General features: G+C 38.8%; 2 protein-coding genes across 8 annotated transcripts in view; one reads left to right on the forward strand and one right to left on the reverse strand.

The window, feature by feature from the left end:
• Positions 1-9,501, forward strand: part of KCNC1 (potassium voltage-gated channel subfamily C member 1) — a 134,519-nt gene extending 125,018 nt beyond the window's left edge. Inside the window, exon 4 of the mRNA XM_054199071.1 lies at positions 9,320-9,501. Coding sequence (XP_054055046.1) covers positions 9,320-9,501 — 182 coding nt within the window. The remainder of the gene's footprint in view (positions 1-9,319) is intronic.
• The window catches only part of SERGEF (secretion regulating guanine nucleotide exchange factor), a 157,981-nt gene continuing 144,144 nt past the window's right edge, over positions 761-14,597 (reverse strand). For 3 of the 7 annotated variants that reach the window (XR_008466014.1, XR_008466015.1, XR_008466012.1), the window contains one exon: positions 2,786-2,902. Coding sequence is in view for 2 of the 7 variants with exons in the window: in XM_054199073.1 (XP_054055048.1) it covers positions 2,736-2,902 (167 nt within the window). In the remaining 5 variants the exon portion in view is untranslated. Of the gene's footprint in view, positions 2,903-14,597 lie in introns of all 7 variants that reach the window. The other 4 variants (XM_054199075.1, XM_054199073.1, XR_008466013.1 and 1 more) reach the window with 3 other exon arrangements.

Genomic DNA, 14,597 nt, shown 5'->3' on the forward strand with positions numbered 1-14,597 from the left:
TGCATTGCAGAAGCATTGGCGTAGCACACTGGCTCTGCATTTTGCCTTGCAGACTCTGACCTTCTCCATCGGGACATCAGCAGGCAACAGTCACTAAGCTCTGGCGAGCAGCAAGGGACATGGTTTCTTCACTCGATTAGAAGCTTTTCACTGTATGCTCCCTTCCTTAGAGTAGAAAGCCTTAGCTGATTTTGTACAATGTTTTATTCTGCAAACAAAGCATACTGACATACAAAACAGGGCATTCATTTTTGAATGAATGAGCAACAACTTGTTTTTGACATTCAACCATGTACCATCTACAATGAATTATTATTCAGTCTTTATACTACAGCAGCTTCTAGAAGTCCTAACTGACGACAAAGCATTTAGTACGACAAGCTCTCAAGACAAGTCATTACTTCCCGAAGTTTTCAATCTATATAGCCAAGACAAAGGAGAGAAAATGTAGTTCTCACCCTTTCAAAAATGAAGATCAGATGCAGATATGGAACACACGGATCAGGAACAAATGAAAGTACTCCTTTTCTTTCCTCCTTATCAACCCAAATCATTCTTTGCGTTTCCAAAAGCGTGTTCATGTTACAGACATGAAAAAGCGAACATTTCAAATAACAAGTCGCATTTATGTGTTATAATTTGTTGGATTCCTCTGAAATGAACGGCTGCAACAGCATACAGATTCAAAACATGCTCAGTACAGCAACCCCTATGTTATAGGGCACACGTACTAGCTGTGATTAATCAAGGAACAGAATCATTTAGAGGGTATGGTCACTGAAACAAGATAACGTGTTTATTCGATACACAGATTTTGGAGTAAAACAAAGGTAGAAACCTCAGATAGAACTGACAAAAAAACATGAGAAACTATTCAGTGCATATAATAGAGACGCTCTAGTATCTAGAAAATGGCATTGAGGAGAGTCCATAAATAGCAACTTAGGTAAGTAAAAAACGCAAGAGGTCATGGCCCAGAACAGTATATTGCGATGAAGAACCACAACCAACACATGGATTAAAAAAACTCCACTTTACAATAGAAGTCTCAATGCTGAACTTTTGGCAGAGGATCCATCTGATTGTTCTTACAGATTCTTCCAGTATCTGTAATACAGTTACTATAATCAGCTTCACAGTCAGTTCAAGTTTCACATAAATTGAATAGAAAAAGAAAACGGCTTTAAAAATTAGGCCATTTACTGCTGTAAAAATAAGGGGGGGGAGGGGGGGGAACCCTCACAACCTATATTACCACCTTAATGCCTTCCCCTTCATGTGTAAGCTGATACATCATTAGAAAGTCTTCCTGTCCTATTTCCCAAGAGCCCTTCTCTGAGTATTTTGCAATTCTGTAAGTCTTCTTCACTGGCAAACCTCCTTTAAAAATTAAACCACCGTTTAGCAAGAGTAGGTCTCATTAAAAGGTGCATTTACCACACAGTAGTATTCTCTATACTTAGAATACATCAAATACCACAGCAAATGTAACTATCGTGGGTGGCAAACATCCAGTTTAATGGCTTCCACCGTATTTGTGTGAAAAACAGTTTTATAAATAGCTTCCAAAATTCTGCTCAATATAGGCAGCTAATAATATCTGGAGGTAATTTACACTTTTTCATTTCTCCTACCAAGCGTTAGGCCCGCATTCTCTGCCAAGCACTCACCTGGAACAAGTACTGTGGGCATGCTCTGAACAGTAACTCAGCTGGGCTGCGAAACAGATGTGAGAACTAACCTGAAATTACCAGGAGCATTCTGGTCTGCCTTTTAGGCTGGAGAACTTGTAAAAACTTTCTGGTTAGACTTTGAAGTCTTCATATTCAATGGCAGGTGGAAATACAGGAGTTATATCAGCTCAAAGTGTCCTCAACAGCTACAACTGACTTATGCCCTTTGACAAGAATTCTTCTATTTTTTCAAAGTGCTCTTAGAAGTTTTTCTTCCCTAAGGAGTAGCTTCAGAAACTTCAGGTTTGGTTTGCAAGTTAATGATAATTCATGCAGATCTGCATCCCTGTAAATCTATAATAAACTGGTGTTTGGCACAGAAGGTAATTCCTCAGAAATATTGCTCTTTTCTCAGTTTAATCAAGATATAGCTAGTTCAGAAGGGCCTCATTTTCCCCTTTTGCCAGCCTTCTAAATTATATCTCCTTTTCTTTTTTTTTAAGCCTAATCTTCTGTTTAAAATGTGTGTATGCATCTATTTACGTTCTCTGGCATTTCTCTGTGATGCAAACTAGATTTTCTGAGATGCTGTGAGCTTACAACTCCACTAGAAGTTGGCAGGCACAACACATGCTCATCATGACGTAAAGATACAATAATAAAAGACCCGATCGGTCCCTACGTCTCCACCTTCTCAGATCATTTCCTCAGGCTGAATTTATACGCCACTGATAAACAATTAAGCAGTCAGTTTCTTCCTCAAAGACTTCTCAGAAGAACAAGAAAAAGTCATTATTTCTTCAATGGTACTGCATCAAGGCAAAAAGTTTTTGATTCTATCTGTTGGGTAAGAAAGTCAATTCCTGTGAAAAGGACCCATGAAACAATTTTTAAAATATTATAGGTTTGTATGCATGCTTGTTCCTTTTAGTCTTAGAAAAAACTTCTGCACTTTCCAATTCTTGTGTTAATCATGGGCAATCCTCTTGTAGCACTTCTGAGCTACACATTCCAAAGATGTCCATCCACATCCATGATGCTATGATTTCAGGTGTGCTGAGTCTAATGTGGAGTTTGACAGAGAGCCATGGAGTGTCCTGCTCCACATCCAATTAAGATCTGTTTTGCGTAACCGAGAGCTTTGACTGGCTTTGGGACATGGACATTTGCTTCTGTGCCGTCACCACACATCCCATGTTCGTTCCATCCCCAAGAGAAGCACTGGCCACCTAAAAGAGAGGATATAAAATATAGAATAAAGACCACAGAAACACAACAGCTTTGGTTAGTTTTAGGAAGCAGATTGGTCAAGTCATCTTCTAGTTAGGTTCTAAGAAATTCTGCTAAGGTGGGGGAAAGTGTTCTGGTTCTCTTGAAAACGTAAATAAACACAAATTAATTATTCTCTATCTTGTTCCATATTGTTAACAACATAGGAGAGATTAAAATAAAAAAGACATTTGAAAATCACTTAGTAAATACATGGTTCCGTATTTATACAGAGCCCACATATCTCTCTCTGTATTTTAAGGACCTTCATTAAAACGACGTGGAATCCCTCTCTTTCAAGTTCCCCCTAGTAAGCAAAACTATCACAAACCAAGCCTAGCAACTTAAATTATTCACAGCATGATCTGTAGGATTGGGGAACACAGAGCAGGCAAATTACATTTTATTCCTACTTTCAAGTTCACATCTCACCTTTTTCCTTTAAATGCAAGTCTCTGTCAGCTTGCCTTACTCTTAATCATCCTACCTCTCCTGCTTGCTTTGACATCATTTCACTGCTTTTATTATCCTTATTTTCCCTCATTATTATTTATTTTTGTAACATCTACTCTTTTATATCCCACATCATGATCCCTGTATTATTATTACCCCACAGTACTCTTTCTTGAAGCACAATATGTAAATTTCATTCTATAAATGGCTGGCATAATAAAAAATCCACCCAAAAAAACTCTTACTCTCAACTACAAGAGATATTTCTTCCCTATTTTTTTTTTCTTTATTTGGCTGTCACATACTGTGACTGTGAATTTCTGTAATAAAAAAGAAAGCCATCCTGCAATATAATCATGTTTCTGATGCCACTGTTATTTTTGAAAAGCAGCAGGTATTAACAGCACGAAGTACCATTCTCAAGTCCAAATAATGAGAAGAATAGCACCAAAATTCACAAAATTCAATCCTAACCATAACTGTAAAATAATTTTAATTTTCAAAATTCATAAACAGATTACTGCAAAGCTAGCAGGACCATCTTTCTCTCCTGCAAATCCAGTAACATTTCATTGTTGTCTGTTTTCTTTACATATTGGTATATTAAAGTTCTCCTCTTCTGTAATCAAATGTAAACATTACTAAAGTCAGATGTAATTAAACAAGGACCTTTAATTTGTCTCTACAGTCTCTAAGGCAACAGAACACAACAAAACAAAACACCACTAGAACGTCACGGCAGGCTAGATACATCTCATCGAATATGGCAATTCTGTTATTCTTATCGTAGAAGGCACCAGATTTTCTTATGACTACGCATGCACAATACTGACAGCCCAACCTTATCAGAAACGCACGTATATGTGCGGCAGAAAAGTACCAAAAAGTAAGTGTGCAACAAAATCCATTTAAATATCAACAGATCAGAACATCTAAGAGGTTAATTGGACATTTTTTGGTAAGAATCTAGGTAAAAATCTTTATGTAAATATTAGCAAGCAGGAAAAAGGCATCACAAACCGAGACTAAAGACACATCACAGAACAATTATTCAGGGGAAAAACTCAAAGAAAGCAAGCCACCTGCACCTAGAAGGCGGCATTATTTTACAAAGCTAATAGGTGGAACCTGCAGAATAAGCTTACTTAGAGTGGGAAAACTTCCAAGTTTAATGAAAAGGGAATATAACATGCCCTTACATTAATAAGATGGCTGTCGCAAGCTTTTTGTTATTAGACCGCTAGCAATTACTACAACAACTTGCCTATTTGTATGGAGACTCATTACATCTGACTAAAAGATTTTTTTATTTTTTTCGTCCTGTCCCATTAGGACAGGAGAGAAGAAATCGGAAAGTTTTTGGTCACCTTGAATTACAAACTGCTCAATGGAACATTAATGGCATAATAAATATTTAAAGAAACAGCGCAGTAGAATATTAACCTATCAAATTGATAAATATATCTAGTCAAACATCTTTTGGAAAAAATATCACAGAAAAAATTTACAAGCTAGGAAACCCCCAGACAATAACATCTCCCCTAAAATAAGGATCCATGAGTCTTTTCCAGCCTTTCCTTCTCCAAGCATGTAGAAAGGCCAACAAACAGATCTTTCTATGCGACTCCAGTGAGCTCCAAGGTTACTGAAATGGACTGAGAGTGAAAACTGTCAAAAGAAAATTAGAGAGTAACTAGGATTTATGAATGGTCTTATATAAAAATGCCTCATACATACATGGAGAGCCAGGCAGAAATCTGAAAGGATGAAAGGGCAGCTGACAGATACAGAATGACAGGCCACAAAAATGATTCTTATCACCATCAAGTCAGAAGTCAGGAAAGCTAAAAGGCAGAGAATTAATGTTGTGAAAATACGAAGTATATTATACCACAACTGCCTGTAGAACATTTAGAGAAAGGTTTGTACATAAAAAAAAGCTAGATGCTAGATTTGCGTCGAGAACACAATCTGCAGAAAACACAGAGTCCATTTTTTTGTAGTAACATATTAACAAAACTTGGAGGAGGGCTGCACAAAATGACTGTGGTGACATTGCCCAGGAGGCAACAAGCAGCTATGTGAATCCCTGGCACAGAAGTTGAATTCAATGAAGACCAAAGATAATGAAGCACCTATTAAAAAAATGACATAGAAGGAATATCTGCAGTTAAGGAAAGGCCTTCATTAATGGGAACTAATGGCTAGCCTCTGGACAAAGGGCACCGTTTCATTTCAATTCTTTTCCCTTCCCCCATATTCCCCCTCCTTCTTTTTTGCTTGTTTTCTTTTTGATTGCTTCTATTCACAGTTTATTGCTGATAAAAACCTCAACACAGCCCCAGCAGCCCTACATGCTTTCATGAGAAAATTCAATTTTTATGCCTGTGCCAGACCTTCCCAGGATGAAAGACCATTAGAATGATGTGTATTAATACAGCCACAAATTGCTTCTAACTAAATTTAAAACAAGCATTATAGCATGTTCTCAAACCAAATTATTTGTGTTTGGTGAGGTGAGTAGGCAAAGTTGCTCCATGATACTGGTTAAATGAAACAGCATAATACATCTCATTCACCTTTTCCCTTTTAAAACATAAATATACACAGTACAAATGAAACCACAGCACTCACACAGCATAATCCCAAGGAAATTTCACTTGAGTTCACAGTCACACTAATGAAAGTCTAGAGTAAGACTATGCAGGTTTCTCCCCCAAATATTAAATATACAAAAAGTTAGGAGAAAAAAAAAGCCTTAACAAATCTGTCTGGTTTGGTCACACAAAACAAGAAGGGACTACTGCCCTCCTCCTATTTGCAATAATTATCCAGGCTTTTTCCAAGGTAACTGAAGTGACAACTGCAATCCAGAGGTAGATTTAATCAGAGAAAAGTACTTCTAGGTAAAATAAAGCTGCAGTATATTGGACAGAGGACAGGATTCCGTGAAAAGTAGAGGATTTAGACTTGCTCTTCATTGCTGAGCACTCTGTTCTTCAGATGAGAAGAATCAATGTTAGCAAATAAGATGCTCTGGGTGAGATTCACTGCACATAACTTCATCCACCTAAAAAATCAAGCAACCTAGCTATAGATCATTATCCCTTAGTTTTCCTCAAGAGCCAATGGAGTAATCTACATTTCTGCAACAGGCAATTCATCTTATCCAAACACTGGTGTCAAAATCAAATCTATCTCACTCTGGTGTCTACAATGGAAGATCAAGCGATTGTCTTAGTCTGGGCAGTTTTAAACAGCTGAAGACAGGTTATGATAAATCACATCCTTACAATTGATCTGAAGGTAAAGCAAGAAAAACTGGAAACAAGGAAGCTAAAAACATCATTGCAGCCTAGTTTCAGGCTACAAACAGTCTGCTTCTAAGCCAGCCTGTGCCCTGGAGGCTTATCACTGAGTTCTTTAAAAGCTTGTTTCTCTTCTGCTTCTCCTCTCCCACTCTTCCAACCACACAAACAAACAGAAGTTGGCTTTGAAGACAACCCAAGTATCTTGAAGCCAAGGTATTAATCAGACAGCTTCACGTTTTAAGGATCCCTTAAGACGTTTTAGCACAGCTGTACTGTATAGGCTCTGTGCTCTTAGCAATACTCCACATTACCTCAAATTATTAAACTTTTTTAACCTTAAATTAGTACTACTCTACAGACGGTTATACGTAAAGTTACAGTAGGCAAGAGATCAGATCAGGGCAAGTCAAATGACTTTAAACAGCATCAGAGCTGGACCATGAACAAAATTCAGGTGGCTCAGCCATCCCCCCTTGACTATTTGAAAGCATTCAAAACCCCATGAGGAACAATGTAACACTACACAGAAGGAGATTTAGACCATAATTCTCCCAAGGATTTGTAAAACACAAGTGAATAAGTCTTCCTATGTTTTCAGGACATGAATCCAGAGTATCATGTAAAATAAAAGGAAATAAATATCCCTCTAAACTTTTGTATTTTTGTTAGCAACAATTCTGTCATTAGCACAAAAGATTTGCAATTTCAGAATATAAGAAACAGGGTTGATACCAATTGTTTTATGCAGAAAAAAATGGAAACGTATTAGTAACTAAAAGGGAGGCCTAAGCATTCTGCAAAATCTTACTAGAGGCAAAGTTTGGTAAATGGAATATAAGATGACATGATCCCCAGACATTAAATGGTACCTCCAAAAGCAGAAAACAACTGAGAGATTCATATAGTGCCAGTTTTATTATGGAGCTACATTTATACCGACATTTTCAAGGAGCAAGCTGTTGTGCGCTCCAGGCAGCCCATCCAATTGCTGCTGGAGTTGCTCAGGACCACGACCCTCAAAAATGCGCATCTGACTTTACAGTGAGTAAGCCAGATAAAAATCACAGGCATTGCAGTGCTAACACAATGTGCAGATAGGAAACAACATACATTTTTGATATTAAGTACAAAGTCATCGTGCTAAAGACATGCTGATTTCAAAGTTAGCCTCCAGTAAACAATCTGTCTTCGCTCTGCCTTTACATCATTAGCAGCCCTCCTCAGGCACTAGACCCAGACCCCTCAGTCCTCACCTCAGCAGTGGTTTTACACAAGTGAAAAATCAGATGACCTTGGATCACTTGTTTGTGGTCCATCCTGGTACCTGGAAGGAACAACTTCCAACAGCCTCAAACAGCTACTCATTACAAATGCATGAAGTCTGCATGATATGGGCTTCTCTGACTTGGTGCTCTAAACTATTATCTTATGAGAATTATTATTTTTTTTTACAGCAGAAGCACTTTGTTAGTTAGAGCTTCTCTCTGCCTTTACTTGTTTATTGTGTACTACAGCAGGGCCTTCAAACTGGGTCAGGACCTCAACGGCAACCGTCAAAATATCCAATTACAATATTACAACTAACTATTGAAGAGAGTCAGAAAATCAACTTGAGCACACAAGATACCTAACATAGCTTAGCAAGCCACAGTGGTATGTGGAATACTGTAAAATGGAGCAATAAGGCTACACATCTCCTTTGAAATTAATTTCATTTGGGAAAGTCTAATTTCTAGTTTCTTCTTCAGTATCAGTATCTATCCTATGAATGGCAAACAGAAGAGCAGTACAGAGCACATCTAATCTTTTCTAACCTCATTTCCATAGCATATGACTAGCCGAGAGTTACAAAATAGGACAGGGAAGAATCATGTTTATGCTAATATAATTTCTGAGTGCACAGCGAAGGGCAATGTAGCACATCTGTCATGGCCTGAAAACTGTATATGGGGAGGGAGTGCAACATACAGCAATGCAGAGAAGTGGGGAAAGATGCAGTAAGTATGGTGCTTACCAAAAAAACCCTTAGTGGTTTCATACAAGCATGCTGTACGTTTTCCTACGTACCGTTTTAAGCATCAGGCAAATAATGGAATCCGTTCACTAGAGGTAGTGCTATCTTGCTAATACATAATGACAATAGAAATTTTGTTCTGTTTTCACTGGGCACCTAAAAGCAGGAGCTGAAGGGCTCACTGCACAAATTAATATGCATCTATTTAAAAGAATCATTCTACATTATACCAAACAAGCCATGGTTTAAGTGAGCATTCAAGCTAGTTTATGGTATATGCATTGCCATTTTGAAGACAAAAACATGAGGAAGAGATTCGCAAAACTATACCCCCTAGGATTTAGAAACAACTTGCAACTACAGATTTCTTAGGCCACTGCACCTTCATGGTTTCCGTGGTAAAACAAGTCCTGTAAAATGGAGATGTTTGCTTTGCTGTGCGTAGGTAGCAAAGAGAGAAATCTATTGCAAGGATTAATTGTTCACATTTCTGTTTTCAAGGGGAAACATAAATGGTACTTATTATAACTAAAGCTCACAGGTGCTGCACAATGTTTTCCTCTTGGTTTTACTCAAACATGTCAATTCCTTCCCAACAGGAAAGCATCTCCAACTCAACACAGAACAAAACCTGAGCTCACGACTTTGTGCAAGACTGAACGTATCTGGTCCACTGACAATACATGAGGATTATATCATACATGAAGCAGCTGCAGTGCAGAGAGGATTAAGCATTAAAGATGCTTTTTTTTACACCTGTAGAAGACAAGAAAATCTTTAAATTTTGATCTCAAGTACAGGACAAAAACACCTGACATAAATTAGTTAACAGAGATTTTTCTTGAGGCTCTGAATGTGACACTAATGTCTGCTCCATCAGAATATCAGGCACAGCAGAGAGTGACATTCATTCAGAGCTTACATCCCTGTCTCTCAAAATGACAGGCATTAAGCGTGTCACAGTGCTTTAACTTTGTATGACCAGAACTAGACAATCATGATCTCATGACAGAGCCAGAGACTGCAGTCTCATGACCCTCTGTATGATGTGAAACAGAACATACAGAAAATACCTTATACTAACTGCTTAGTAAGAGGTCATCCATGCAAAATAAAATGGATGAAGCAGTATGTCAAAGCACATCTAGAAGGGTGCGAGTCATTCAAGCGTCCCATAGCACCATATGGTGCCATGGCCATTTGCACCCGTGTATTCTGGGTATAAAGCATTACCCATTTCAAATTTACACACACTTTAAACTGATGTAAATGATTATACAAAGAAAAGGAGGGGACAGTTGTGATTCATTCTGACCTAGAACATTACATCCTAGACCTAGAATTGAAGGCCATCTTCAGCACAGGCCTAGGAAAAGCAACAGACGATAAGAAGCTCGATGATGAATGCAGAAGCAAGAATCCGACAAACCCCTCAAACTGCATTACAGTACTACATGTAGCTTTCAAAGCACTAAGCAAATCCTAGAGCAGGAGAAGGTACAGACAGCAAGATGAGCAGCAGCATGCAGGTGAAATGGTGCTTCCTCCTCCTATTTTGATGACTGAAGTCAGAAAAAAAGAGATCCCCACTGGGCTCTTAGGAACTCTCTCCTCAAGAAAGAGCAGCTAGGTTGGAAAAGAATATTTTGGAAATGTTTTCGTGTGTAACACATTTTATACAGCAACTCTTTGCATCATACATTGGTCTATTTACAAGTACATAGTTTTAAGGTGACCATGCAGACTAGGCTCTATCTGGCTGTCGGTCCTTGGCTGCTTATAGAAAATACATAATACAACAAAAGGTAAAAAGATATTCCATATGGTCACATTTACCTACAGTTTCTTCATATTTGACTGCTATTCTCTTCCCCTTAAGGGCTGTTTGCACTGAACAAAAGTGAATGTTTTGTTCTAGGTTTGTTTCTGAAGGTGTCCTTTTCTGCAGAACAGAATTCTCTAACTCAGAACCAAGAAGTCAAACACGTAAACCTTCCATACGGACATCTTCTGTAAAATAGCTTTGTGTTTAAATGGGCTTTAGTTTGCACTTTTCCCCTTTTGTTTTCCCTTATCAATTGCAAGGCTGCATTTTGGCCAAGTTTCAAGACACATGATATGAATGTGCATTACTGTTGAGTGAAGTCTAAAAAAACTGCTTCTTGATATTAGACAAGTGAGGGGTTTTTCCCCATGCTTAACAAGCAACCTGAGGTGAAGTCCAGAAGCCATAAGCTAAAGTGTTAGAAATGCAAGAGAAAAATCAAGGAAACGAGTGGTCACTGAGTTTCTCAGTTTCCCTCTTACTGACTGAACTAGTAGATTTTCTCACAGCTCCGCAAACATTGCCTCAGAACAAAAGTAGTTGCAACTCAGCAGTGACATTCTTAGGATGCCTTACTTTGCAAAGTTTCAAGTTGTAATCTTAGCACAACACAATGGCTCAGATGATGGCTCCCCTGCAAGCATCACAGTGCAGTTTTAATAGTGACCGCACTATAGTACATGTGTACCCATGAAAGCTTTAAAATACCTAGCTTGATACAAGCTATAGCATAGCTGTAGTCGGAGAGAGTTCAGGGTGAACTAACCCTCCTGTCTGGGCAGGATTTGCCGATTACGTTTCCTTTGTGCTGCAACTGTTGTACTTGAGTTAACCTACTTGTATTTGATTCGAGTGTGCCTATACCACACTGTACTGTAGTGCAAGCGCACATCTAATAAAACTCCTATGGGTCATGTACGTTGCCTGTCTCAGTTTTTGTGGCTATTGTTACAGGGATACTTATATCACCACTGTGTCGGGGTTTAAATGGGGTAACTCAAGATCTACGCAGACACAACAATGGTTGGGTCATTGGAGCACCTAGAAAAAAAGCAAAGAGTAAATGACTTGGTAACATCCCCATGTTAACATTGCTGCCACTTACAATCATCACTCCCCTCTATCTCATATAACATAGTTCTGTGAAGAAGAAAACAGATAGCTGACAGCTGTGACAAAAGAAAGAAAACAAATCCTCCCGTGATTCAGACTTCAAACACAGACCTTAAAGAGGTTTACTTCAAGTGTGTGCACCAAAGGCAAGTCACATTTGCTCAAAGGGCAGATGAAACAATGTTTTTACCAGAGGCTGGCTCTGCAGGGCTGGGCTTGTGTTAACTTTCAATTGCAAGCAAAACAGTAGCTGAATACTTTAGAAAAACACTGAAAAAACCACCACCCACCAAACAAACAAACTGCAAAATAATACCACCAGAAACTGCTTCTTCAGTCCCACCTACGCTGCTAAGCCATTTCTTTGATTTCAGAGAGGGTTTTCAGAGTCTACTGTAAAGCAGAACCCAAGTATTCTAGCTCTTCCCATTTCTTAAGGGCTAGAAAAAGATTGGAAACTTTAGCCGTATCACCCAGTCAAGAAACTTACGGAAAGTCCTCAGCCAAATTATTTTTACCAGAGGGGAGACACGAATTTTCTTTTCTTTCCCATGTAACCAATATCCAGGAAGAGCTGGACCTCAGGAATAACACCTGTATTTTTTTAAGCTATACTATTACAGCAGTATTTTATATTTTAGTACGTGTTCTGGAAAAAAATAAGCAAATGGTCAACACTGGATATAAAAGAAGTAGTAAGAGAATAGGCTTTGTTGAGTATAATTAAAAAATAAGCATCATACCATAAGAATTAAAAATTATCAGGAAGAGAATCAAAGTAGAGAGCTCCAAAAAAAAGAAGTGCCCAGAAGGCAGGACTGGATCTGTTTCTCCAAACATCAACTCAAAATCATACATGACTTGGAATAAAGTCTGGAGGAACTGCATGTTGATATTAAGCAAAGGAAGAGTTCTGCCATCAGTATCTGTTAAATGCAAAGACTAGTTTGCTTAGATAAAGACAGATTTTTACGTACGTACTTTAATGTTTTAGAACAGAGATTCTGGGCGAGATGTAAAGGACAGCCTGCTAACTTTTACCTTTTTATATCTGTATGGACGAATTTCCCTCTATTCTCTTTTACTTCTATTCACTAAACTATTTAATTACAAAGCCGTAATTCTTGTTGTAAAAAAAAGTCATTGAGTTTCAATACTGAGCTGGCAAAAAACGAGCATTTCAAGCAACACAAGGGCTAAAGAGACCCTAGCCCTGAAGTGTAATGGAGTACACATGGGTGTGCAAACACATCATTTACAAACTCTGGCTGTTTAGTTGGGGAATAACCCTGATGCAGCATGGCTTCACATTTTGACCTTCGGCCTTCTCTGTGGGTCAGATGTTTGCACACTTACTCTTCACACCACTCCTGCCTTATCTTCCCCAGAAGTGAGCAAGACTGGGAAATAAGTGCAGACAGAATTTGGGATGCCACTGGGTGCCAACTGGCACCATTTGAGTTGTTCTGATTAGGAAAGGCAAACAACAGCTCTGCTGCACAGGGTTCAAGGTGTATTTTGGGGCCACTCACACTTTGCCTCCATCAGTGTAAGATGCACCTGAATTCTGAACTGAGGGCAGCTCCTTACGTAGACGGAATGTATCGAATCAGTCCTTGGAAGAAAGCAAGCACAAAAAATTGTTCTGAGATTAAAACCTCCTGCAATTAATACGGCAGAGATGTTTTCTGAAAGTTTCAGCTCTGGCACATTTTTCTGGAGCCTGGCAAATAGCCATGGTGAAAACAGCATTCATGCATCAGGTGCAAGGAATTGAGGCTGGAAAGTAAAATCTGTCTTTGGCACGGTGACAGGAAGAAGAGCTGATGTACAGGGGGATTCAGAGGCACCATGCCAGCTCCAGAAGGTCAGAGGACCAGAATGGACAATGCAAGCTGGGTCCCTGGGCTGCCGTTTGGCACTATCCCATCTGATGCTCTGCGTAACCTCAGGGAGAAGAGGAAACTAGCTGGAATCACGACAGGAATATCTGTCGCCATTTTAGAAGGACGATATCTGACAGAGACCTGGGATAACAAAGTATTCTTGAGAATATAAAAAACCAAACCAAACAAACAAAACCCTCCAAAACCAAAAAAAAAAAACCCAACTATATCTCTGAAAGAATATTTGACCAAATTAAGACCTCAAGAGCTTTGGAGGAAGCAGTAACACTGGAAATATGGTGTCTCTTTCATGCATTGGCCTCACTGTTCTTTCCTGTGTCCATGAAGAAAGCTTGTTTCTTCCATCTTACAGTTGGCACTAGGCTAGTCACAAAGTAGGAGCAGCTATAGAAACCAACCTAGACAGAAAGCTAGACAGAAAAGAACTAGTTAAAATTTAAAGCCACATTTGGCACTATGACAAATATTTATCATTACTCCCAAAGAAAAAGTAATAGCATGAAAGACTTAAGTTATGGATAACATTACTGAGAAAATAGTGTAAAAGATTAAAAGCAAATCAGCCCAAACTTACGGTGAAACAGCAAGCTTCAGTTTGCAGGGAGAAAAGCAATACATGATATGCATGCATGTCCACAGAACTATATATATAACATAGAATCATAGAATTTCTGAGGTTGGAAGGGACCTTTAAGATCATCAAGTTCAACCATTAACTTACACTGACAAAAACCACTTCTAAACCATGTCCCTAAGTGCCTCATCTACCCTTTTTTTAAACACGTCCAGGGATGGTGAATCCACCACCTCCCTGGGCAGCCTATTCCAATGTTTAACAATCCTTTCAGTGAAAAAATGTTTCCTAATATCCAATCTAAACCTCCCCTGACATAACTTGAACCCGTTTCCTCTTGTCCTATCACTTATCACCAGGGAGCAGAGGTCAGCCCCCATCTCTCTACAACCTCCTTTCAGGTAGTTGTAGAGGGTGATAAGGTCTCCCCTCAGCCTCCTCTTCTCCAGGCTAAACAA

Source organism: Rissa tridactyla, chromosome 4 (assembly GCF_028500815.1).
Source record: "Rissa tridactyla isolate bRisTri1 chromosome 4, bRisTri1.patW.cur.20221130, whole genome shotgun sequence".
Taxonomy (NCBI): domain Eukaryota; kingdom Metazoa; phylum Chordata; class Aves; order Charadriiformes; family Laridae; genus Rissa; species Rissa tridactyla.